Source organism: Jaculus jaculus, chromosome 5 (assembly GCF_020740685.1).
Source record: "Jaculus jaculus isolate mJacJac1 chromosome 5, mJacJac1.mat.Y.cur, whole genome shotgun sequence".
NCBI lineage: Eukaryota > Metazoa > Chordata > Mammalia > Rodentia > Dipodidae > Jaculus > Jaculus jaculus.
The window spans coordinates 173,591,910-173,618,541 of NC_059106.1; the positions used below are offsets into that span (position 1 = coordinate 173,591,910).

The 26,632-nt window shown below is 48.5% G+C and overlaps 1 protein-coding gene across 1 annotated transcript in view; it reads right to left on the reverse strand.

The window, feature by feature from the left end:
• The window catches only part of Plb1 (phospholipase B1), a 99,060-nt gene that overhangs the window by 59,189 nt on the left and 13,239 nt on the right, over positions 1–26,632 (reverse strand). The window contains exons 11-18 of the mRNA XM_045149225.1: positions 22,357–22,428; positions 21,419–21,493; positions 19,530–19,593; positions 10,652–10,710; positions 8,776–8,849; positions 7,398–7,441; positions 3,335–3,443; positions 404–455 (exon numbers count right to left, since the gene is read on the reverse strand). Of these exons, the coding sequence (XP_045005160.1) occupies positions 404–455; positions 3,335–3,443; positions 7,398–7,441; positions 8,776–8,849; positions 10,652–10,710; positions 19,530–19,593; positions 21,419–21,493; positions 22,357–22,428 (549 nt within the window). The remainder of the gene's footprint in view (positions 1–403; positions 456–3,334; positions 3,444–7,397; positions 7,442–8,775; positions 8,850–10,651; positions 10,711–19,529; positions 19,594–21,418; positions 21,494–22,356; positions 22,429–26,632) is intronic.

Here is a 26,632-nt window from a genome sequence, read left to right on the forward strand (position 1 = left end):
TTCTTCTCTTTGTGTCCTTACTGTGTGCTCTGAGGAGCGCCAGTGGTCAGGCTTGCTCAGCACATGTTCTAACCACTGAGCAACCTCGCCAACCCTGAACAGTCTGTTTATTAGGAACATGTCAAACGGCTTCTTAGACTTCATTCTTCACGCTGGCTTCCCCTCGCAAGCACCAGGAAGGAGCCCTGGCGTGTTTCATTCTGCCATGTATGATGGCGATCCAGGCTTGTTGTGTGCCGCAGCAGAACACATGAATGCGAACCTCCTTTGCAGGGGAGTGGAGGTTCAGGGCTCGGATGCGCCCGTTAGAAACCTGGCCTGGCCCCTGCGCTTCCCACTCTCCCGCTGGCTTTGCCCAGCTCCCGTTCTGAGGGTCCCCTTGCCGTGAGTTCCCTAGACTCACCTGGTCAGACTTCATCAGGCTCACCAGCTTCCTGGCCTGGGCAGCTAGGCTCCTGTGGGGACACAGAGCAGGGAGTTGAGTGAGCGGCGGGGCCTGGGCAGAACTCTGCAGAGGGCACCCAACGATGCAGAGTGCGGTGGGGCAGGACTGAAGGCCCCCACAGAGCACTGCCTGCCGGCCCAGGCTTCACCGGGGAGCGGCGGGGAGGAATGAAGGTGGCTTTCCAGGACAGAGCTCTGCAAGTGTGAGGGGGTGACTCTCAGTGGGACTTTTTTCCCAGCTGGTATATCTGATGATCTTTCTCTTACAAGCCAGGCTTGCTCAGGGCAAACAGGTCTATCTGGGAATATTTCACATCGTTCACAGCTCAGCACGTGCCCATGATGTGGGTACCGTGACCTCAGCCTCCTTAACGTCAAGGTGACATGGCCAAGAAGGATGGCCTTGGCTCAGACACTTTGCTGTCTCTTGCTACCCATAAGAACATGACTTGAATTCTTAGTTTAAAAGACCATAGGGCTGGGGATGTAGCTCAGTGGTCAAGGGCTTGCTTAGCATATACAGACCCTGGTTTGATCCCTAGTACTGAAAAAAGAAAAAAAAAAAAAACCCTGAGAAAAGTGGAGATAAAATCATTTATTTTAGAGGGCCATTGTGGGCAGTAAGTGAGCTTGGAAAGCAGCCCCTGGAGGAAGAACTATTCAGCATAGGTGTGAATCCTGCTTCCACTGAGCACACTGAGACCCTGAAAGAATACTTCTCCTTACAGATGCCGCTGTTTTCCTCTGAAACACAGGATGGTAGGTATGCCTGCTTCACGGAGTCACTGGGAGAACTTAGTGGGGTGTCACAGTCACCACCACCATCTATAAGGTCCCTGGCACAGTGCCCAGCAGCGAACTTTGGTTGTCTGCCTCATGCCATCTTAATCATTAGCCCCTCGGCTCTGATCTCGGCTCTAGGTAGGCGTCTGGTGCCTATGAGGGGATTTTCAGCCAGTCACTAAACCTTCTTGAGGCTGGGTTTCCTCATCTGTAAGTCTGACGCTGTCGGGGCCGCTGCTCTGAAACCGCTTTAGCACCAGTAAGCCATGGGAATCTCCATCTCTCACAATGACTGCACAAAGTACCAGGTGATGGACATGCGGAGATTCTGTAACCTGTGTGTCCCTGTGCGCACAGGAGGGGCTCCAGTCAGGCCTGGAACATGCCTGCAGAACACAGTGGCCAGAGCCGAGGGTCAAGTCATGCGCCTGCTCAGGTCATGTGCTCTGTGAGGCAGTTTCAAGCGCGATTTGAGAGCAAGAGACCTGACTCTTCTCTGCCACTAGTGATGGTTGTGTGTCTTCCCAAGGCCCAGGGACAGCGGGACCAGAGATCCAGGCCATATGGACGTGTTGATTGTGTTTACCCCGTGTTCTGGACACCAAGGGTTACCCCTGCATGGCTCCCTGTTTTCAACATGCTCAGAACTGCCTCTCCTCCCATGCTACCAGCTGATCCGTACTAGACAGGCAAATGCACATTAATAGTGAAGCAAGCGACACATCAGTGGCCTTTCATCCCTACCCTCACCAAAGGGAAAATTAGCCCTGGAATCCATTCTAAAACCTATCAGGTCTTGCACAATCCAGATTTTCTATAGGGGATAAGTGTGAAAGCTATGTAGGTGGCTTATAGCCCCAGGATGGCTTTGAGAGCTGGGAGAGCATTCAGGAATGTAGGACCCAACCCACAGGAACCCTAGAGCCTCCAAGGAAAAGTAAGGCCTTTGTTTACTCTGGGAGAAAAATAGTGTTCAAGGGCTGGGGAAATGGCTTAGCAGTTAAGGTGTTTGTCTGCAAAGCCAAGTTCGATTCCCCAGGACCCATGTTAGCCAGATGCACAAGGGGGTGCATGTGTCTGGAGTTCGTTTGCAGTGGGTGTAGGCTCTGGTGTGCTCATTCTCTTTACCTCTTCCTCTCTCTCTCTCTCTCTCTCTCTCAAATAAATAAAGAAATAAAATATTTTTAGAAAAGAAAGAAAAGTAAGACTCAACAGAAAGAGGTTTTTCTTAGTCTTCCTTAGTTGGCTATGGAATTTACATGTTCTCTGAGCAGGAAACAATCCTGGGATGTCCTGAAGGCTCTGAATGTGATGGCGCTGTAGGACCCAAGCTGACCAGCTGGGTCCTGGGGACCACAGAGCATGACACAGTGAGCTCTGAGTTCACTAGTGGGACCACCGTCCTGCCCCAGAGTGTGCAAGCCCACCACTCACCAGAGCTTTTCTCTGAGGTGGTACTGAGCCTCCCAGCCGCCAGGAGAGGTGCGCAGTTCTGTCTCACCTCTCAGAGTCTGAGGGTCAGCAAGGCCAGCCAGGAAGTGGGCCTGATTGTCAGTCTCACCTCCCAAGCCAGTGCTCTTGCCATGACACAAGAAGGAGAGTACAGAGCCCCAAATGCCCCTCTGAGGAAGGGGGAGCCCAGGACTCGGAGCCCTAATATGCTAACAGCTTGTACTTGGCGTGAGCTGTTTTCCATGGGCGTGAGAGTTACAGAGGAGGCCAGGTGATCTGCCCAGAGCATATGCAGGCAGCAGAGTTAATTTGGACTAGTTGCTGGGGTAGGCTGGGAATGCTAGCAGATGTCTGTGTTTGACAGCAAGGAACACTCCCAAGAAAACCCAGTCCAGGCTGGGCATGGTGGCACACGCCTTTAATCTCAGCACTTGGGAGGCAAAGGTAGGAGGATCACCTGAGTTCAAGGCCACCCTGAGAACACAGAGTAAATTCCAGACCTTGCCTCAAAACAAAAACAAAAACAAATAATTCAGCCACTGATTCTGACCCCCTAACCCAGGCCAAGCCTCTGAGCCTTCAGCTGAACCCCAGTCTCCATCAAGCCCCTGGAGCCTTGCTCCCCTCCCTCCCCTCTCCCAGGACACCTGCTCACCAAGATGTGGCTCCCGCCACTGCCTGGTTCAAGGCAGCCTGAGGAGAGTGTTCTCTTCCGGTACCAACAGAGAAGCCTTTCAAGGAAGGGTTGAATTCTCGGAGAATGTCTGGAAATGCAAGATGTATGTTTACCCATTAACCTGAAGCAATCTTTTGAGTCCCTTTTATTATTTTTAGGCAGGGTGTGATAGCCCAGACTGGTCTTGAACTGATACTCTTCCTGCCTTAGCCTCCTTCCGAGCTCTGGGATTCCGGGTGTGAGTCCACTGCCATACTTAGCTCTCACGTTCCTTTGGCGAACACTACTGGGAGGGGAGGATGAAGCAAGGTCCTCACCCCACCGCCTTGAACCGGCCCTGCTGTACCCCAGCCCGGGAGTCAAATGTCAAACCATCGGACACTTAAACATACATTCATGATACTCTCATGTGTTTTTTTTTTTTTTTTTTTTTTGAGGTAGGGTCTCACTCTAGCTCAGGCTGACCTGGATTCTCTTTTCTGGTGGCGGTGACCACTGGGAAACTCAGAACTCACCAAAGTGCTGAGAAGTGACAGTGGAGTGTTCAGCACTGAGTGACACATCTCTATCACGCCCTCCAAGGCCCAGGGGCCAATGTGAAAGAGGAGGCAGAGAGAAGGTAGGATCCGGAGCTCCTCTGCAGCAGCTAGAGGCGCTAGTGCTTCCCGCTCCTGCTCCCGGCATGGTAGCACACACTTTTAATCCCAGCAAGGGATTTGGGATACAGCGGTAGGAGGATTGCTGTGAGTTCAAGGCCAGCCGGAGACTACAGAGTGAGTTCCAGGTCAGCCTGGACTACAGCGAGACCCTTCCTCAAACAATCCCCCCCCCAAAAAAAGTAACAGCCAAAGGAAGGGAGGGAGTGTTTACAATCTGTCTTCCTGACATGGTCAAGGTCCTCAGAGTCTCATAGTGGCTGATTCTACCTGCACAGGACCTGCATACTAGGAGGAAAAAATTGTGACATCAAAATAGAGGAGAGACTGATTGGAAAGAAGGGATGCAGTGAAAGGGGGATTTGGGAAGGCAAAAGTAGAAAATGGTAGGAGGAAATTATGAACATGTAATATTGTTTATATTTATGGATGTTGCCCATAAAAAATTTAAAAATTTCAAACAATTTTTTTTTGTTTTGTTTTGGTTTTTTGAGATAGGATCTCATCTAGCCCAGGCTGACCTGGAATTTACTACAAAGTCTCAGGGTGGCCTCGAACTCATGGTGATCTTCCTACCTCTGCCTTCCCAGTGCTGGGATTAAAGATGTTCACCACAACGCCTGGCTTAAAACAAATTTTAAAAAGACCAGGCATAGAATACAATAGGTACCTAAAAATTACTGAATCAATCCAACACTGGGTTAAGTGCGTTTCTTGTGAATTTTTGCCTTTTACTAAATGTGTAATGTTATATTGAGATATAATTCATAATATAAAATCCACCAATTGGAAAATATAGTGTGACAGCTTTTAGTATATTCATACCATTATGCAACCATCACCACAAGCAATTTAAGAATATTTTCGCCGGGCGTGGTGGCGCACACCTTTAATCCCAGCACTCGGGAGGCAGAGGTAGGAGGATCGCCGTGAGTTCAAGGCCACCCTGAGACTACAGAGTTAATTCCAGGTCGGCCTGGACCAGAGTGGGACCCTACCTCGAAAAACCAAAAAAAAAAAAAAAAAAAAAGAATATTTTCATCTCCCCTCAGCAGGCAGTCCTCAGTCCCTCCAGCCCTGCGGCGATTACTAATTTACCTTGTCCCTCTAAGATTTGCGCAGCCCCCTGGACATTTCATACAGATGCCACCGTGTGACAAAATACGTCACTTCTGGCTTGTATCGCTCGCATGTTTTCAAAGTTCACCATCTCGTTCCCTTCTGTTGCTAAGTAGTATTCTGTGTTCGGATAAACCACTGCTCTTACTCACCCTGCGGTTGACAGCTGTTTCCCCTTCTTGAACATTACACGTAGATGTTCATCGCGGCACCATTCATGAGTCTCTGTAGAGACTTCTCTTGGTTATAACCAGGGATGGAATTGCTAGATCATATGGTATCCCTGATTAACTTTTTGAGATGCTGCCAGAACTTTTTTTTTTTCCATAATAGCCACACCATTTTATATTCTCACCAGCAGTGTATAAGGGCTCTGGCTCCTCCACATCCTCAGAGATACTCATCGACCTTGTTTTTTATCACAGTTATGCTTGTGCATGTATAGCGGTATCCCGTTGTGGCTTTGATTTTCACTTGTGGCTACTGGTGACCAGCATCTGTTCATGTGGCCATGGCCGTTTCTTTGGGACAAAATGTTATTTAGATCCTCTGTCCACTTTTAATCAGGTTGTCTATTTTACTCCAGAGTTGTAAAAGCTCTTTATATTTTATAGATACAAGTTTCTTATTAGATTTATGGCTAGAAAATACTTTTTTTTCTATTTGAATTGTCTTTCCTTGCTTTCCAGGAGTGTTTACTTGGAATGTTCTGACTTTCATACAGAATAAATCATTCTTTGGGGGCTTCACTTCTTCCTTCTCTAAGATCATGAGGAGTATCATTAGGTTATTTGAGAATTTTCTGATTTTTAAAAAATAAAACAAATGGCCAGGTGTGGTGATGCATGCCTTTAATCCCAGCATTCGGGAGGCAGAGGTAGAGGATTGCCGTGAGTTCGAGGCCACCCTGAGACTCCATAGTGAATTCCAGGTCAGCCTGGGCTAGAGTGAGACCCTACCTCAAAAAACCAAAAAAAAAAAAAAAAAAAAAAAGCAGACCAACGAGCTAGCATCCTGGGCTGTGTCAGGGGAGCTCATCAGGAGGGCAGCATTGTCTCAGTTCTTTGTGACACTTGGGTGACAGATCTTGAGGCAGATGGTGCCAGGCATCTAGCTGGGCCGTCTCACAGCCAAGTTCATCACATTCACAAAAGCAACCTAAGTCACCTAGCAATAGAGAAGTTTTATTTCTAGCATTAGTGTACAAAGCCCGGGGTCAAGAGTGCCCAGGGGGTGCCCTGGTGGCACAGAATTGTATCTGTTGAAGCTTAACACGATTTGCCAATAACCAAAACAAACCACAAAAGTGAGGTCTGATCAGTCCTGTCTGTGTGGATTTAAGTGTCTCTGTCATCAAAGCCTTGCTGACTTAAAGTTCAAATAATTTCTTAGCCCCTTGAGATGTATCACAAAGGATATGTACCAGAAAAAATGTACAATAAAACCAATCAAATCCCTCTTGGGCAGTATTATTAGTCAGACATCTCTAGTGGGAAGACTTCAATGTGAACACACATTTAACCTGGGTGGGCATGCACTAGAGAGAATGAAAAGAAGGATTAAAAAACTCTCCCAAGCAGGTTGTTGGCAAAGCAGTTAAGGGAAATGTTCAGGCTATGTTTGCACAGCCTGGACAGGGCAAGTTCATCTCTGACTGTAGCCCCTGTGGCGTGCACAGACACCCCGGGCCCGGCTAGGTGGGCGCTCTGCTCAGAACGATCACGAAGCACATGTGGGACCCAGTCCTTTTCTTCTTTATTGGATCTTTTTTTTGTTTATTTTTATTTTTGTTTATCTGAGAGCGACAGACACAGAAAGAGGGAGAGAGAGACAGACAGACAGACAGACAGAATGGGCGCATCAGGGCCTCCAGCCACTGCAAACGAACTCCAGATGTGTGCGCTACCTTGTGCATCAGGCTTACGTGGGTCCTGGGGAATCAAGCCTCGAACCGGGGTCCTTAGGCTTCACAGGCAAGCGCTTAACGGCTGAGCCATCTCTCCGGCCCTCTTGGCCCACTTTTGAATGATTAGCAATTACTACTTGGTCTGAGCTCTCCTTCCTTCTTTCTCTCATTCTTACCCAAACCCTTTCTGGGATAACGGAAATTTCTCTTTGAAGAAAACAAAAAGCACAACAGAAACCTGCAAGGCTTTAGAACCAGCTGGGGCGCAGAGCCCCGCGCGGCAGCATCGGGGCAGCAGCGCCCCCTGCTGCACACGGCCGCGAGCTGCCGGAGCCCCGCAGGGCGCGCGGCTGGTACTCACTGGCCAGGGTGGTCACGGTCCGGATGCTGTGGTCTCCCCCGACGCTGTCACGGAGACAAGAGCATGAGCCGGGTTAAAATGCCAGCGACGCCCGAATACTCGAGACGCGACCCAGGCCGACTGTCCCCTTGAACCGCAGCCCAGGGCTTGGCTCTTTCCCCAGCAACTCAGTAGAAATGGAAAGTAAGCCAGCATGCGCCTCCCTTTCCTCCTCCCAGACGGGGAAGCGCCCGAAGACGTAAGCCAGGCTTGGGGGGCCCAAGCCTCTAAAATCCCAGCAGTTGGACCCTAACTAGGAAAATAATAAATAAAACATGGCCTTTAATTCTCTTAAAAATTATTATTTTTTTTTTTGTGTGGGGGGGCTTTGAATTCTGCTCAGACGTCAGGCAGGGGGAATTACGTTGGTCTCTGCACCCCACCTTCCCATTCCCAAGTGGTTCTGTGGCCAGCGCTATACAAAAAAAAAAACACCACTTTTATGAGGGTGTCAAGTTGAGGCAAAAATTTCAAGACCAGATGGGCTTCCAGGCATGAAAACACGCACATCCCAGAGTGGACTGCTCTGCTTTCCGTAGCCCCTCTCTCTGTGCCAAGCGTGTCTGGGAACAGAGAGGAGTTCTCCAAATATTTGGGTTTAACTCTATGGCGGCATGAGGAAAAGCTGAAGGGATTCCATGCGCTGGCTAAAGCTGGTGTGGATGGAGACACCCGGTTCCAGGCACATACACCGGCAGCCAGCCCGCGCACGGCAGAGGCGACACAGTTGGATCACAGGTAGAGCAGACACCAGTCTACCCGAAAGTGCGGGTTTCCTGTCAGGAACCAGGCACCCATTTTGCCATCTGGCTGTGTGATTTTAATTATCTGCCCCTCTCTGAGCCTTGTTTCCTGTGCTGTGAAGTGAAAGGAATTTAATATGAATTTCAGCTGCTAGTTAGGCCTCCCTTATGTCAGCCTCGGGGCTGGGCACTTAAAAGTCTCTCTGATCCCTAGACACCACTTGGGCAGTATGATTGTCCTCACATCCAAGACCGGCACACAAGCTCAAAGATGTTAATCATTTGTCCAAGATCACATGCAGCTGGCTAGCTGCCGCTTGGTGCCACTCTTGATTCTGAAGGCCAAGATCAGTCAGGCCCCTGGCTCCTTCAGGCTGCATGCAAGAGTGAGCATTGGGAAGAGAGAAACATTTACGCAGTTTCTCCCTAACTCTACTCAGCTCATGCCTCCTGTGTTAGGGAAGGTAGTAGTGTGGGACATCTGAGAGACAACTTCCTTACACTGAACCTGGAAGTTCACTGTGGAGAAGAACTGGATGGCCCCCTCCCTGATCAAGGCATGGCCATCATCAGGACATGACTGGGCCATCACTCACCTCCAGGACAGGCCTCGATACTGTGTCAAGACGTCCAAGATGTTCCCAGGCTTAGAGCCGGCCCCATTGCCTGCCTGAGAGGAAACAAGGAGCAGTGAGTGTCCCCACTTTCTTCTGGACCCCACTGACTATCCACCTGCTAGAAGGTTGATGCTCTTATCCTAGGAAGGAACCTGTGAGCTGCAGAGTCCAGGTTCCAGAGGGAACCCCGTCTGGGTACACACCCTCTCTTTCTAGGGTTAGACCTGCTCCCGCTGGGAAAGCTGGCACCAGCCATAGATCTGCTTCCCCACAGAAATCTCTGGACTATGACAGAGAAATCCACAGCAAAGGGGTCTGGACATGAGCTTGTATGCATGCAGTCTTCAGAAGGACCTATTTCAAGGCCATATGATCACATTTTAGATATGAAACAGAAGATACTTCTCCCGCGCAGCTGGAGCAAGAGCAGTCTTAGGAGCCCTGTGCGCAGTCTACAGGGACGCGCCCTCTCCTGAGGCATTTCTGAGCAGAGCCGCTCCGAAGACCGGGCCTCCCAGGAGGGCCTCCATGAGAAGACCCCAGGGTCTACCAGAGACCCGAGGTCCTCCACGAGAGGACCCCCAGGGACTGCTAAAGGGGAACTTGTGTCTGGAAAACTCTGGGAGCACGCCCAGGCTCTGTAAGGACCCTCCATTCTCGCAGAGTGCTCTCTCTGACATCTGGGTTGTCTCCACCGTGCAGCTGAGAGTTAGTCTGATTATTCTTGAAGCCTCCACCTCTTCCACTCACCCCTGTTTCTCATCCCGACCTCTACACCCTCATGACCAATTGCTCCTGCCTCATCATCTCTTCTACACCATGAGATCTTCTCTTAGTTTTCTTACATCGACAGACCAAAGGACCAGGTCTTTTTTTTTGGGGGGGGGTTGAGGTAGATTCACTATGTATTGTCAGGGTGGCCTCTAACTCACGGTGCTCCTTCTACCTCTGCCGTCCAAGTACTGGGATTAAAGGTGTGTACCACCACACCTGCCTAGGACCAGGTCTTTGAAGACACATGACATACCATGGCTGAGACCCAGACCAATGCTGTCCCACCATAGACATGGGCTGTGGGACTTCACATCTGTCACTCATACTCCGTCGGGGCCCCTCCACTTCCTGTTTCCTTCTTATTCCAGCAATGAGAGAGTAATGTGAGGTTAGGAAAGAGGTAGGCACGGGATGCTGGATGCCAGGGTGGGCATATGGAATGGGGAATGCTTGGATATCAGGACCTGAAACATTTTGGGGGGGGGCTGTCAACATAGGGTTTCTCTCTAGCCCAGGCTAACCTGGAATTCACTATATAGTCTCAGGGTGGCCTTGAACTCACAGAGATCCTCCTACTTCTGCCTCCCAAGTACTGGGATTAAAGATGTGCGTCACCACACCTGACCCTCTTCACATTATTTATATTTATTTATTTATTACACACAAAGAGAGAGACAGAGAATGGGCTTGCCAGGACCTCCAGACACGGCAAATGAACTCCAGATGCATGTGCCACCTTGTGCCTCTGGCTTATGTGGGTCCTGGGGAATTTAACCGAAGTCCTTTGGCTTTGCAAGCAACTTAACTGCTAAGCCCCCTGTCCCCATTTTTGCCTCCGTGTTATGTTCATTAAAATGTCCTGTCCCAGCCAGGGTGGCGAGTGACTATAATCCCAGCACTTGGGAGATGGGGCTCCAAAGGATGATTGGAAGTAAATACCAACCTCAGCTGTGAAGTAAGTCTGAAGTCAGCTTGGGCTATGTGAAAGTATCTCAAAAAACAAAACAATGAAGGAAGGAACCCATGAATGAACTAACTACAGCCTTTTTTATTCTGTCCTTTTACGATCAGGGTGACTTACTGTGAGAGAGTCGCCCAAGGCTCCAATGACCTTGATGTCAGCTGGCTTCAGCCTGTGAACTGAGAATAAGAAGCTGGAGTGAATAGAAAGTTGGGGTTCCAGGAGGGCACAGATCCATGTCCTCTGAGCCCCAGCAAAGTGAGAGGAAGTCAGTTTTCACAGTCATACACCTTGCACAAAAGATGCAGTCAACAGGGCCCCACCAGCTGGGCCATGGGGCCTGAATGCAGAAGTGGGGAGCTGAGAGTGGACTCCCTCTACGAGGGAATCTACCCACATTTCTGGGTGAAACTGGATGCTACAGGTGAGCAGCAGCAAGTCCTTGCAAGAGGAGTTACAGCAGAGATGGAAACAGTGTTCCATCCATTCAAGATCTGATAACATTTGCAATAAAACAACAGATCACCCTGGAACAGAGAAGTTCTAGCTATGTATATGGCACATACCTGTAATCCCAGCACTTAGGGGGCTGAGGCAGGAGGTTCTCAAATTCAAAATATGTCTGGGCTATATAGCAAGACTCTTTTTCAAATTAAAAGTTAAGAAAAAATCATGCTGAGGACGTAGCTCAGTGGTAGAAAGCCTAGCACATACAAGACCCTGGTCCAATCCCTGGCACACAAGCAAAGCAAAACCACAAACACAATAAACAACAACAAACAAAGCTCAAAAGGGAATAGCTGCCATGTTCACATTGTATGACTACACCATGTTTTGATGACCCATTCATTCCCTCACGGACAGTTTCCAACTTTTGGCAATTGGTTGCTCTAAACATCTGTGGGTAGTTTGAAATTTTTTAATTTGTATATATTCATGGTACAAAGTAATAGGTTCATTAAGGCATTTTCACACATGTATATCATGTACTTGGATTTAACATTAGTGTTTGAATGCCACTTTCAATTGTTTTGGGTACATACCTAAGAGAATTGGGCCTTATGATAATCCTATGTTTAACTTTTTGAGTAGCCACCAAATTGCTGCCCGCATTCTGGCTGTACTTAAAATAACAAGAGGACGAGAGCATCTTGTGTTCAGGCACATGCTGGGGTGTGATAGGTAACTGTGCACTCGTGTACAAAGTACTGCTACCACCCTGTGGGGTACTCCAGAGCATGCCAAGTGACAGAATTGGAGGTGATCCTCAGGAGTGCACAGGCTATGGGGAACCTGAGTGACATTCTTAGTTATGACAATGCATGGCCTGATCTACTCTGTGGGAAGTCCACCATGACAAAATGGTCTAGAGCTGATGGCATGAGCCCCTCGGAGGCAGGACGGGGGAGGGCGACAGAACAGACTTTATGGAGAGGGTAGCGTTTAATTTAGGACCAAGGAGATGGCAAGAGGGAGGCGAGGCGGGTGGATGGGCGGGTGAATGCTTGGACGGAAGAGCAGGATGGCTATGGTAGGCACAGCTCACGGTGTCTATAAAGCATGGCTAGGGTACAGTTTGGAGTAAGTGAAGGGCATATGAAAGAGATGACAAAAACCCAACACTGTGAAGGCAGATTAGGACCACGGGCCTTTCGTGCCTGGCGAACAAGTCAGGAGATCAACGGGACTCTGCTATATATGTAGTTGCCTACATACACACACCAGTCCTATACCATCAGTTCCCCTTCTTGTCATCTGCTCCCTTTTACTTTATGCACATAATAACATGAATCTAAGGGCCTCTTGGGGACCACACTAGAATTTCTCATGTCTTATATAACCCAGGCCCTCAAGTCATAATCTTATCTCTCATGTACCCCTAATACTTTACTTCCAAGGTCACCCCAAGTCTGCAATAATGCCATCTTTGCTGTCACATGTATCTTCTGTTGTCTGTAGTGGTCCTCTGTATCTACACTAACCTGTTCAAACAGCTTTTAAAAAATTATTTATTTGGGCTGGAGGGATGGCTTAGTGGTTAAGGTGTTTGCTGCAAAGCCGAAGGGCCCAGGCTCGATTCCCCAGGACCCACGTTAGCCAGATGCACAAGGGGCCGCATGTGTCTGGAGTTCGTTTGCAGTGGCTGGAGGCCCTGGTGCACCCATTCTCTCTTCCTCTCTCTCCCTCCCTCTTTTTCTGCTAAATAAATAAATAAAAATTAAAAAGTTTAAAAAATTATTTATTTATTTGAGAGAGAAAGAAAAAAAGAGGAAGGGAAGGAGGGAGGGAGAGAGAGGAAGAGAGAATGGACAGGGCCTCCAGCCACTGCAAACAAACACCAGATACATGTGACACCTTGTGCATTTGGCTTATGTGGGTCCTGGGGAATTGAACCTGGATCCTTTGGCTTTGTAGGCAAACACCTTAACCATTAACCCATCCCTCCAGCCCCTCATGTAGCTTTGATACCATAGAGGAAGTCAAATACTGAGTGTCTCCAAGGAGTGCCCTACTCTGGGGAAGAGGCCCATGGTCTCAGGAGCCCTGGCTAATGATGCAGAAACTAAAAGCTGTTGTTAGGCAGCTTCCCTGATAGCTTGCTCTGCCAAGATGACTGCAACACTGTTGAGAGCCCTGGGCAGAGCACTGTGATCCACAGCACCCATCAGCCACCACCTCAAAAGGTGCTCAGAGGGATCCCAGGTCTTGTGTCCTCCTGTGAGGCTGCCTTGGCCACCTCCTCCATGCTGCTTGTGGATCAGAACTGTCCCTCCCACCGAGGACCTGCTATCACTGGCAGGAAGTCCTTGCTGCTTCCTAGGGCAGGAGGCAAACTAAGGCATACATTATTATGAATGTATATATGCAACATATACATTAGTGGTCCTCAAACTTGACTGTGCACCAGAATGGTCTGGAGAGCGAGTTAGAACACAAGTGGCCAGGCTCCACACAGCTTCTGACTCACTCAGTAGGTCTGGGGTGGGTCTGAAAATCTGCATGTCTAATTTTGAGAACTCATAGAGATGCTTTATTTTCTTTTTTTTAACTTGAAGCTGTTGGCAATGGTCTATTTGTGCACTTGTAGGAGAAAAGATCAGAGCCATGGCTCCCATATCTATGTACAAATGCCATGATTGCCACTGCAGAACCTTGTAGATTTCAGCCCTCTCAGATTCTAGAGCCGCCAGGCGTCTGTCTTCAGAGTCCCTCTTTCTACCCTGTCACCGTGCTTTAAATTTATCCAGTACTCACACGCACGCGCGCGCACACACACTTTTACGTGATTATGGCCCTTCCCAGCCCTTCACAGCTATACTGTGTGGTTAGAAGAACAATATCAAATCACAAATACAGCTGCACACATTAGCACACGCCTACAGGGCGAAACATGAGAGCTTGAAAATGACCTCTTCTCAAAGAAATCAGGCTATGGGTAAAAAAGGCAACAAAATGGAAAATAAGACCCCCCTCTTCTCCACGCGAGAGGGTTTATTTTAGCTTCTGGTGATGACAGTCAATCACTGTATTCTTATTGCCTCAATGGTGAATTCTCTGAACCACTAGCTAGTACGTGAAGCTCTTTGAGGCTGGTAAAATGTAGAAAAGATGGACAGATTTGCCGCCAAAGCCTTGCTATTACATGACGATCAAAAGAAGTAGGGCAAACTAACCATACCTGTTCTCTGAAATCTGCAGCAGACAGAAAGGAAACAGAAGTGTCTCTGTGTGTGTTTATGCCTGGCTATGTGTGTGTCGTGTTTGTTTCTGAAAGGAGATTCTCCAGTTGGCTGTTCTGTGGGATTTTCAGTAAGAGAAGATGAGCCACAGGAAGCAAACCGAGGAGGGAGGAGGAGTTGGCTTATCTGAACCTTTATTGTGAAGATAGAGCCTGATGCATTTCATTGGTTTAATATCCTGTAGACCTTGGTTTGTGGTTAAGGTTTATTAATGCCATCGGGCATGCACAACAAAAACATCTTAGAAATGCAACAAAGCACTTTAGCAATTGCTCTGTTTGGAAAAACAGCTACTGACAGATAAGACAGATAAGATGTGCACTGGTTAGCTAACTATTATCTGGTACAAACTGTCCGCTGTCTTGAAAGAACTTGATAAACTCATCACTAACTCATCAAGATTTTGACCAAAGGAGCCTTTTATCAGAAAGCCATCCAGGCTCTGATAAAGTATCATGACTAGTGAGCAAACTACATTGGAGTATGAAACAGGGCAATGGCCCTATCTGCCAAAGTGATACCGAGGAGACACACTGGAATACTGGTGTTTTGTGCTGTGTAACCCAGCGAGTTAAACCATCCAGAGCTGTAACCTAAAAATCCAACTCTCTCTCTCATCAGTTAGGGCTACCCAACCCATTTTTTTTTTTTCTCTGATAGTTTTAAGGACTCATGAACAAAACTTCCACAAGGGCTGAGGAAATAGCTCAGTGGGTAAGAGTGTTTGCCACACAAGCATGAGAAGCTGAAGCGGTCTGACTCGCCCTGAATTTGATCTCTCAGTGCTCATGTCAACCGCTGGGCCTGGCCTGCTCATACATGCCCGTAACTGTCCTGTGGGGAGTGAAGGCTGGAGAAACACCGGGGTTCACTGGTCAGCCATTCTGACCAAAACAACAAAAACTGGCAGCTCTGGGTTTAGTGAGAGACTTTGTCTCAAGGAAGTACAGGAGTGATTAAAAAGAAGGACGCTGACAGTCTCCTGTGGCTTCCACATTGTGCACGTGGAGGGTGTGTGTCTGCACATGCATTTGCAGACACCACACATACACATAACACCCCTCAACATAGATGCTCCTTCTCATACATACACAATTACTACTGCTTACCATACACTCAGGATGTTCACAGTGCTGGCAATTTGTTGGTACACCACTGAAAGCTTTGGGGACGGTGGCCTAAGTTTGTGTGGATAAATGTGCACCGTCATAGTAGGAGCTCAAGAGATGTACAGACTTTACAAGTAAGGACAGTGGTCTGAGGGGATGGACCTGCTAGTTACCTTGACCAGAGAACTGCACATTGTATGCATGTACTGAAATGGCACACCACACCCCATGACTCTGTTTGATTGGTATGTGCAAGTTACAAACATATTAATAAAAATGTTAACTTGATATAAAGGCTGTGTGATTCTGTGACAGGCATTTTACAACTCTCAAAGATCTGAATGATTAAAAAAAGAAACACCTTGGGGCAGGAAGCAGGTCAATCAATGTCTTGGGCATGAAGGTGAACTTGACCAGTAGGCTGGTTTTACCTAGAGACAAGAGGGCTCTTAGTTCTCTGGTGGGAGCATGGGGTTAGGTCAAGTCGTAAGCCCTGTGAACAGGTGATGGTATAAACACAACTCCAGGACTTGCACTGAGCATTATGCTGCTGAAACAAGCTGAAAGCTCTAGTGTTGGAACATGGCCATGTTTTATGTTAGCTTTTGGAGAGCTCAATTTAGCTAAATGGGGCAAATAAATAATATTGGATTTTAGAAAAAACCAATGGCTAAAGATAAGTGGCTATGCTCCTTTATGCTGTTAGTAAGAGGAGCTCACAGGCAGCACACTGGCTTTGTAAGGCCCTCCTTTCAAGGGTTAAGGGTTGCTCTCTCCACATGGACTTAGCAGCTTCACTTCAATAGCTAGCTAACTTCAGTAGACAGCGAACAAGCCACCCCAAAAGTATTTCTGAGTTATCCCAACTATAGGGGAGAGAGGATCAGGTAGTAATATAAAATACCCACATGAATGTTTATTAAGTTGTGAAGCCCATAGAAGAGTGTACTTGACAAATTTCACACTGGCTTGCACTGACCGAGAATGAGAACTTGTAACACAAGCTTTTATTTATTTGTTTATTTATTTATTACTTTACTGGCTTCTAAATGCCAATTAGTCATAAAAATTACTTGCATCAACTGTCTATAGTTCATCCCAAAGCCCCACAGATCACACTTCATCACCCATGAACTCTCAAGTGTGATGAGAATGGGGTGTTCAGACCATTAGGGGCCATGGCCTGGGAGAACAGGAACAATCCTATTTTCAGTATAAATTTTGGTGATGTTTCCATCTGTACACCTGTATACTGACAGACGTGCAAGAAAAGAGGGCTACAAAAAGGGCTCTGAAAATAATTGATAGGCAAAATAGTTATTTCAAGTAGTCTTACTGAGAAATAATTTCAATGGGAGGCACTTCTGTCTGGTTGACTTTTAAGATCTATTTCAACTCTGAGAATGTACTTGATGGATTATAAATACTCAACCAGTCATAGTCACTCAACACGGATCTAGTGGCCTCCCACTGTGTGCTAAGGCAATGGAAGGTAGTAAGATGGCCAACAAGAAAGAGATGCATGGCAAATGGTTTCATTTCAATTAGAAATTACAAATGCGATCTCCAGAATTTTTATTTTACCAGAAACATAATAACTATGAAAGGAACATAATAATGTGGCTTAGAAATAATGTTTTTATCTTTTCCTTTCTTTTTGAGGGGAATCTCAGTGAATATAGGTCTAATGTTCAATTGTAGTTCAATGGCACAAAAATAATACACACTTTTCATTATTGCCCAATAAGCTCTGGCCACTGTTTTGAATCACAACACGTTCCATGGGACCCAGAAGCACACCCCCACTTAGAGGGTGTGTGTGGTTTGGCCCTAGGCCCCTTCTTAGCTCAGGCTTAGATCCATCTGGTGATTCAAACAGCACCCATCACCAGGGCATGTCAGGTCTTAACATCTTGATAATTCCTGCTCTTACTTCTTCAAGCACCAATAAACACACTCATCTATAGGGCCAGGGAGTAAAGAAGAGCTCACGTCTTATCTGCTCTTTAAGATGCTGCGATAGGTTCTGGTGTATGGTTGTCATGACAGAAACACAATCTAGGCCGATTGTGAAATGCTTTTCAGATTGTCCTTTCAGACTGATAAGACCGAGAAGGAATATAGACTGTTCCACAATCTCACTGATACTCTCTCCATCTCTATCTAGATATGTGTATATAGCTATGCATAAATCTCTATCTGCATCTTTGAATATGGGATTTTACTGCAGGAGGACCTAATATGAATGTGATCATTTATTTCTGCTGTTAAAGTCCAGGTAGCAAATAAACTAACAGGAATGCACTGTCATAAAGCACGGGGCAGGAAGTCTAAAGACTAAACTCATCTGTAAGATAAACATCACTTCTGCGGTTTGGTCTTCCCAAAATTCAAATACTAGACACTTGGTTCTCCATGTGGTGGTACAGAGGTGGGAGAAATTTTAAGAGACAGGGCCAAGTGCAAGGTAAATAGGTCACTGGGGCACTGTCCTCAGGAGGAATGTGGTCTTACAAAATGAGTCAGTTCTCACTCACAAGAGGAGACTGTCACCAAGGGGGACTACCCCAACATGTGGCCCCTCTTGCCGTTTCTTTTCTCCTTTCTCCACCATGTTGTGATTTTGCCACAGGGGACACTACCAAAGGGCACCTGGCACTGGTCACTGCGCCTCAGAAACCATGAGCCAAACAGACAGCTTTTCTTTGGAAGTACTTGGCTTTAGGAACCTTGTTACGGCAACAGAAAACAGATTAAATACAATTGCTGATTCTATTGTATTGTAGCATGGAACAAGTGTCAATTGTATAGCAAGAGTGTGTGTGTGTGTGTGTGGTGTGATGGGTGGTGTGTGCACGCATGTGTGCAGATTCACCTCCCATGTGCACAGAGGCCAGAGGAGAATGTCAGTGTCCTCTATTGCCCAGTTGCAGGTTTCCTTGACATGGGGTCTCTGCCTCAGCCTGGAGCTGCCACCTGTCCGCGAGCCTCCGCGCTGCCCCACGGTGCCTCCTCCCCACTGCGTCACAGATGTGCACGCCCGTGCCTGGCTTTCAGTGTCTCAGCGGTCTCAGGCTCAGTAGAGCCCCATGTTTCATCGACAAGTGCTCTTAGCCACTGCCCTTCTCCCCAGCCCAAGGCTCTGTTTCTTAACTGCTTCTGGCCAATGTTTTAAGCTGGCCATCTCGCTTCATGTGCATAAGCTGAGATATGTGTGAAGGGAAGCGAACCCATGTCACCTGCTTGTTCTACCTGGAACACGGGGAGACAATCTCACCACAAAAGGAAGCTTTCTTATATGTACTATAATATCTCCAAACTTAATTTTCTATCTTGTCAATATTCCAGGCCATGGGCAGCAATAAATCAACTAGGATATTGGCTTCTGGATGCCTCCCTCAAAGGACAGACTCAAACGCTCTCCAACAAATGGACAAGTACACGAACACATCCAGTCAGTGTCTCCAGGACTAAGCCTGCAGACATAAGCACCAATGCCCTGGCTAATGACCGGAGTCACACAGGTCACAACACGCTCTTCAGGTGACTTTCCACATGCATACGGCCATCACTCCCAAGCCGCCCGTGTGTCACGCCCAAGCTTCCCTCACAAAGTCCTTGAGCAGCTGCCTCTTGGGAAAGCTTGTTGATGACAGCCTAGAACATTCCATGAGTGTCATATTCAGAGCCCAGGACAGATACTCTAGAAAGATGGCAAAGCGGGGCTTTGTAGGCCTGGGCCACCCCTGAAAGCAGTGTGCACACCCGAGGGAAGAGGGCATGGGCTGGCTGGCGTTGCATTCTGTTGCAAGGTGCTTCTGTGTTTCTTTGAAGAACAGATACACCCATGAAGGCTTTAAGGCCAAGACAATGTCATAAATCCACTGAACTACCACTGGGCTCTTGTAGAGTGTTACCTAGCATGGGGCCAATGCTCAATAAATGCCTTCTGATAATGATATCATTATTTTAGTTAAAGAATAATCACACACAAGCACGACCTTATAAATGCACCAGTAGAGCTATGTCCTTGAACTCCTCTCCAGTCTTGAACTCAGCTGGTGGGGAAATCCCCTTGCTATCTTAAAATTGCTGACTTTGCTAAGTTCAAGCCTCATGTGGGTAGATTACCGAACACCAGCTGGGTACCTGTTGTGGGAATCATGTCCGAGGGGTCCTTTTCAGGACAAGTGAATTCCGCCCCTTCTCTTATCTGAAATGAGACATGGGAGAAATGAGAAGAAATGCATCTGATTCATTGAGAGACTGAGTGGGAGCGGGCCTTTATTTTGGAAACTATCATTGAAGAAAATAAAAGCATGGTGTTCTTTAAGAATTCTCTCTCCCCTTCAGCCCTTACAGCCTGCGGTGCACGGCACACTGCTTAAGCCTGCCCCTCCTTGCCTGGAGTCCTTGCCGCAGCGTAGACCCCGGGCCGAGGGCCTCCTCCCAGCCGTCTCTCTACAAGACAAGACGAAGTCACGCCTTTGCTTCAATTCTCAGTCACGAGATTCTGCCTGCGCTGTTCAGTATTGTGTTTCCAAAGCCCAAAATGATGTTGGCATCAGATGATTGATTTGATTTGTTCATTGAACAAATAAATGACTACCCTGCATCAAGTCCATTGTCCCTCACATCAGACCTTGACTGAAGTCCGTTCTCTTGCACACACCAGAACCTTCACCCAAGCCATTACCTCTACTATTCGCTTTCTTCCTTCCATCTCTCTGGGTCAACTTGAGTCATTCAAGGAGAGGTCATAAGTACCCTTAGGAAAGTCTTCTTTAATTTTCTGAGTTGGTTTCTTTTCCCATAATCCCCCATGAAAATTTTTATTCTAGTTGTTAATATATTGCACATAAATGCTGGTTGGCATATATTTCTCTACCAAACTGTGTTCCTTGGGGCAAGCAATATATCCATCTATTTATTCAATTAACAAATAGCTACTGGGTCCCCAAGTGCTTGTACCCACTGAGCTTGCATTCAAGCATGTGGTAGGGACTTAATAAGTGTATCCTGAGGGATAATACCAATTCCCTTATCAGATAATAGCAATGCCGACGGTTACGTAGAGCTCAGGGCACGGCAGATATTGTTAGAAGTGCTTCACACTTGCTAACCATGCGTGCAAGCCCATGACTATGGAAGACACCTGACGCCACCATGTCCCACAGGAGCCAAAGTGCTTGTTCATGGACACAGAGCCAGTAAGTTGAAGAGTCTAGATTTGAAGCCAGAGCCAGTTACCTCTCCTCCTGTGCCATACTTCCTCCTAGATACATTTATAATATTAGTTAAGTAGCATGGGGCACGTTGATAAATTAAGTCTTCCACACTGGGTCTCACAGGGTAGAAGCCCACCACTTGGAGTAAATTATTTTTCTTTTCATTAAAATAGGACTTAGGACAGAATTCCACTCAATCCACTTTGTCTCTGGTTTTACCAGACAGCATAGACGTTAACCTTTAGATGTTTCTGGGTCCCCTGAGGAGTATACAAAGTGCCCTATCTAATCTCAGCAGAAAATATCAGAAAGCCACACTGACTGAGATAAGCCATGAGCAAGATGTGAATTCGAGGTAATCCTGAGGGCGGGGACCAACTTCCAAGTCCTTTCACCTGTGCATCTAACCTCTGCTTTCCCGTCACACTGAGAGTCCAGGGGAGCTCAGAGGACTTGCTAGAGGCATGGGAGGGGTCTGAGGCGTCTTGTCTTACATGAAAGCAAGCTGGGAGCAGGCAGTGCCATGTCACCCTGTCACCCTCAGTGCAGCTGGTCACAGAGGCAGAGCTAAGATGCTCCTCTAGGGAGCTCTGCTTCCAGGCACCAAAGGAACTGCCATCCCTGAAGGTTCCCCTTCTCCTAGCCCGCGTCGACTCAGTTTCAGAAGCCGTGGTAACCGCCACAGCTCAGCGGACCTCACTGCGCCTGGAGCCACCGCAGTTCCAGGACAAGGAGAGCCAAGCGTAGAAGTAGAGACAAGTCAGCACAGGGCTTCTGCACGCCAGTCAGCCACAGAAGCATGGTCCTTACCTCAGCCTTGCCCGAAGGTTTCAGCAGTTTGCTTCGGTAGTTGCTGTTCTTATAGGTGAATAGATAGGGGCTCTCCTGCAGAGAAAGAGAGCATGTGGCCGTGACCCAGAAATCCCTATCCTTTAACAGTCAGGGCTGGTCATCAGTATGCCTTGGACTGATCTGGAACCTTCCCATGAACCTTCCAATGATGGCCAAACCCCTCTGTGGCCCTTCTTCTCCTCGCTGCCCTGCTGAGGCCCTTTAAGGCTTCGGAATGGCTCATTTGCAAGCCAGCATCTCCGGCTCTCTCTGTCCTAAAAGCTCTTGCTACCAGTCTAAGGACAGATTTCTCAACAAAACACTTAATTCTAAGCTTCTTGGCAGCCAGATCAAGAGGGAAAAAAGGCAGATCATACACTTCCTATGACCTAGTCACAATAAACTGATTCCACAAGAAAGCCCAAAATTTGACTAGCATAAAATGATAAAAAGGAATCTCAATCATTGATGTTATTTCCTCAACTGTATATTTGATAATACTAATTCTATATCTGTGACCTACTGGGCACATATTTAAGACACAGCCTTCAAGACCCCTTAGGCACTCAGCATCGCTTTCTCCTTCTTCCCTGAGGTAGAGGAAAAGCTGGAATCGGCAGATGAGGGACAAGGCCAGAGCACCAGAGAAGGTGTGTGGGGCCATCATGGGAGGTCAGGAGGGTTGCAGCATTGTTTCTACGGCTCTCATGGGTGTGGAGGCCTCCGCTGTGCTGACACAGGCGTCGGCCTGAGGACAGCCACATGTCAGAGCTGTGCAGAGGCGCACAGCTCGACAACCACATGTCAGAGGCCCAGAAGAACAGACCCACGACTCAGTCACTAAGACCCCGCTTCTCAGCAAAATGCACACACACCCCTCCCCCTTCTCTCCTCCAACACAACCCAGTCCCTCTTACCCATGAGGGGCATTTCATTGTCTTCTTCTCTGTGGCACTCAATAGCTCATTTTTGTGGCCAGCCGGCTCCATCTATAAAGGAAGGTGGCAACTAGAACAGAGAAGTCTCACTCAGAAATCAGCCCACTCCAGCACCGCTGAGAAGGCCTCCTTCAACCCCGGGTCCTCACAGTGTGGCCTCAGGACCAGCAGGATCAGCGCCTCTCAGGGAACTCACGGGAAATGGACATTTCCAGCTCTGTCCCCAACCTCCTGAATCAGCTCAGGCTGGGGTGCAGCGCTCAGTGTTTCCGTGAGCCCGCTGGGGACAGCAGAGTGAGGACAGCTAGGACGTCCTGGTCTACTCCTCCCAATAGAACAGCATGAGCAACTGACCAGGGGTGGGGGAGCTGATTAGGGTGGACTGTGACATTGGTGTCCTGAATCCAACTACCAGCAGGTCCTGTGGCTTCTTCACACCTGGAGCCTGAGCTCACTTGCCATCTTGTCTCCTTCCTTGGTGCCCAGCTCTTGGCTAGATCACTGATGAAGTTTCCCTCAGAGAGGAGAGCTTGTGTAGAAAGTAGGTGTTCTCTCCCCATCTCCCCCCTTCCTACTGCCTTGACCTAGCTGTATGTGAACCCAAATCCTATAGGGAACAAAATCCATGGAACTGAAGTTTATACAATTGTATGTGAATCCAGTGACATGGCCTGGGTCAAAAAACTTCTGGCCATCAATGGGGCTGCAGAAACAGAGTGACAGGGAATACATTGTCACAGTTCTCTCTGAAATAGTCAGGTATTTACACAACAGCCATCTAATGACAGGTAGGCAAGGCACAGCAGCAGGGAGACCAGCTTAAGACCTTTGGAAAAAGCTTCCAAGAAAGGGGAAGGAAGGCAGTTGAGGAATGAGTTGAAAGGGAGGCTCCCCCATGCCTCATGCAAGGGTCAAACCCAAGACCTTCCCCACATAACACTAGGCAAGTGCTCACCACTGAGCTGCATCCCTAGCTGAAGGAGGGATTAAAAAAAAATTGTTTTGCAGGGCTGGAGAGATGGCTTAGTGGTTAAGATGCTTGCCTGCAAAGCTTAAGGACCCTGGTTTGTTTCCCCACTACCCACTTGAAGCCAGATACACAAGGTGGCACATGTGTGTGGAGTTTGTCTTCAGTGGAAGCAGGCCCTGGTGCTCCCATTTTCTCTCTATCTCCCTCTTTCTCTCTCAAATTAATAAAAAGCAACAACAACAACAACACCTTGTTTTGTGGGCTGGGAATGTCGCTTAGTTGGTAGGGTGCCTAGAATGTAAGAAGCTCTGGGTTCGATTGCCAGTACAATATAAACCGGGCATGGTGGTGCAGGCCTCTAATGCCAACTCTGGGAGGTAGAGGCAAGAGGCCCAGAAGTTCAAGATCATCTTTGGGTTCAATGGCCAGGTGCTGTCTGCCTTGCTTTTGCCTTTTCCCAATCCTTTAAGAATTTGAGAATCTAGAAAGAAACCTTGAGACAGCAATGTCTTAAAGATTCTGATTGGATGAATAGAACACAGCCTATTTTTCAAGGACCTCAAAGAAAGATAATTTATAGGTTTAACTGATAAATCTGATTCTGTTAAGAACCTTGTCCCAATCCAAGCATGGCAGTACGTGCCAGTAATCCCAGCACTCGGGAGGCGGAGGCCAGCCTGGGTTATACCTATTGAGTTGCAGGCCAGTCAGGGCATAGAGTAAGACCCCACTTCAAAACACACACACACACACATGCACACAACCTTACTCTAAATGCCCTGGTGTCAGTCGCCTGCATTCTTCTTGCTCCCACCAAGCAAGCTCTTTTTCAGCTCTTTATCCTCAGAGGGAGCAGAAAACTCTTAGTGAGCTCGTTAGCCCTCTCCCTCCTGACGCCCTGCACTGCACACAGGCTGGGTTTTCTCCACGGATGACTGGTGGCAGCCTGTGCTATTACTTCCTTTCCTGGTCCTTGAATTGCCACACAGCCACCCTTCCGCTGAGAACATCCTCTCTGAGGGGCAGAGTTCTTCTTAAGTGGGAGCAACTCCTGAATTTCTTTTTCTGCCTGATGGCTCAAAAGTCCCTAAGAATATGCCCCTTTAGTACCACTGTACAAGAATTCCCACAGTCTACTGAGGGGACAACAGCAGGGTCCTAGGAAATGAATTCTGTCCCAAATACAACGTCCTCTTCAGCCTTGCGCCAGGAGGGCGGGCTTCGAGCACAGCCAGGGAGCGTGGGATCCTGCAGCTGGAGCAGTTCCATTCTAGGCAAGTGCAAGCGGGACAACCCCTGGGTGTGTGTGGCGCTCAGAGCTTGCGCTGATGTGCAGGGATGGGGCGCAGAGGGGCAGGTGCAGAGGGGAAAGGTGTGATCAGGACATGGGAGGCAGGCACAGGCCCCTGTGTCCACAGCAGCTCTGCCGTCCCACTCTGCCACCATCCACTTGGAAGGAAACCCTCCCTCGGCTCTGGGTCTGTGAATATGGCATAAAGCAGGAGCAGCTGGCACTGACCTCAGTGGTCCTGGGTAAGCCCAACACAGCAGAGCAAGGGTCGCAGTGAACTGAAGGATGTGGAGGGGCCCCCAAAGCTCCTTATTTTCACAAGCCCTCTGAGGCTCGTTGAGGGACACTTATATCTAATTGGCAGGTAGAGAAAATGAAACTGTCTCAAGAAACAAGTAGAAATGGGACAGGGGCCAGAATCGCTTTCTCACACCCTTGCCCAGGGCCCTTTGCTTTGCCCTAACCTGTCACATTCCTGATGATCCACAGACAGAGTCTGGCCTGCAGGAGCCCTGGTGAGTTCCAGCAGCATCATAGGTGGCCTGGCATTTTGCCAGTGAGGAAACTGGGAGACTCACTCACTCAGAGACTTCTCTTTCCCATTCTGGGCTATGGGAGCCTTGAAGGGCTTGTTGGGAAACTGTGGCCTGTGAGTGGTTGGATATGTCTGGAGATAGTGGGGTAACTGTCCACCTAGGATAATGCCACCTCCTCTGTGGAGACCGCATGTACCCTAGGCTCTGAAGGAGAGATCTCTGGGTAGGTGCCGGACCCTTGGGCAGGTTAGAAGACACCAGACCAGTGGCGTGCCTCAGCGGTCTGAGAAAGGTGGATCTCATCACTACTACTGCCAACAACAAGGACATCCAGGAGCAAGAGGACAAGAGGAGGAGAAAGGTACCTGGCCTGCCCTGCTTTGCTCTCACCACCACCTCTTCTCTCCGAGACACCATTGTGCCACGGGTCTCACAGATCACACCAGCCTCCCCCAGCCCTCGAGTACCGCATTTGGCTCCGTCACCCCTTCGCACCTTTGGCTCGCAAAGGCCCCCTTACCAAGGATGCCCACCCTGCTTTCTGCCCATACATTGCTTCACATCCCAGGTCACCTCCCCAAAGCCACTTCAAATCCCCTTCTGATGCCACTGTCCATGCTGTCTCTGGGGCACATCCCTGCTGGCTGGGTCATTGTGTGCCCTTGTTCTCCTGGTTATCTATGCCTTCCCAGCGAGCCTGTAAGCTATGTGAGGACAGAGGCCACACTCAGTGTCCCTTGTACCCTCCTTGCCTAGCAGCACTGGGAAGGGCATGGTGAAGGCATGGTATTTGTTGGTCGGGGAGAGGTGGCACTGAGTCAGCCTTCCAAGAGAGGGTGGTAAGAGGTAAGAGACCCCCTAGGAGGCCTCGGGTTTCATCTCTGACCCTCATGGAAGAGGGACTGGGGGATTATCCCACCCAAGGGCCAGGGCCACTAACAATAATGTCCCCCTGATGCCTTCTGCAAAAGAAAGTGTGCTTCTACTAATGGGGCCACTGGGGTTGTTGGAGCTCCCCTCTCCCCGCTGCGCTGTCCTCCACTGGCCACGGGGACCAGGGCACAGCTGTGGATGTGCTCCGCGCTGCGCGGCGGTTGGGGAGATGGAGAGGAGCTCTTCTACGCCGCAGAAGAAGAGAAATCAATTTCTATTGCTGGAGCTCTAAAAATAGGAGAGTGTGGAATGGGGTGGGGGGGGTGGTGGAATCAATGGATTCTGTCTGGTGCCCTGGAAAGGCTCTAAGCACTGGGGGCACCTCCCACCGCTGAGAATCCCCAAAGCCCAAGGACAGGGCACACCTGTCACTGTCAGCATACAGAGAGCAAACAGCGCATGTGAGGGACCCTAATGTTCAGGGTCAGGTTTTGTAGAAAGGAACAGAGACCTTGAGCTCCTGCAGCCAGGAAAGGCAGGATATCAGTTTGAGCCCTGGTCACCACCCAGGAGTCTGGGCTTGTT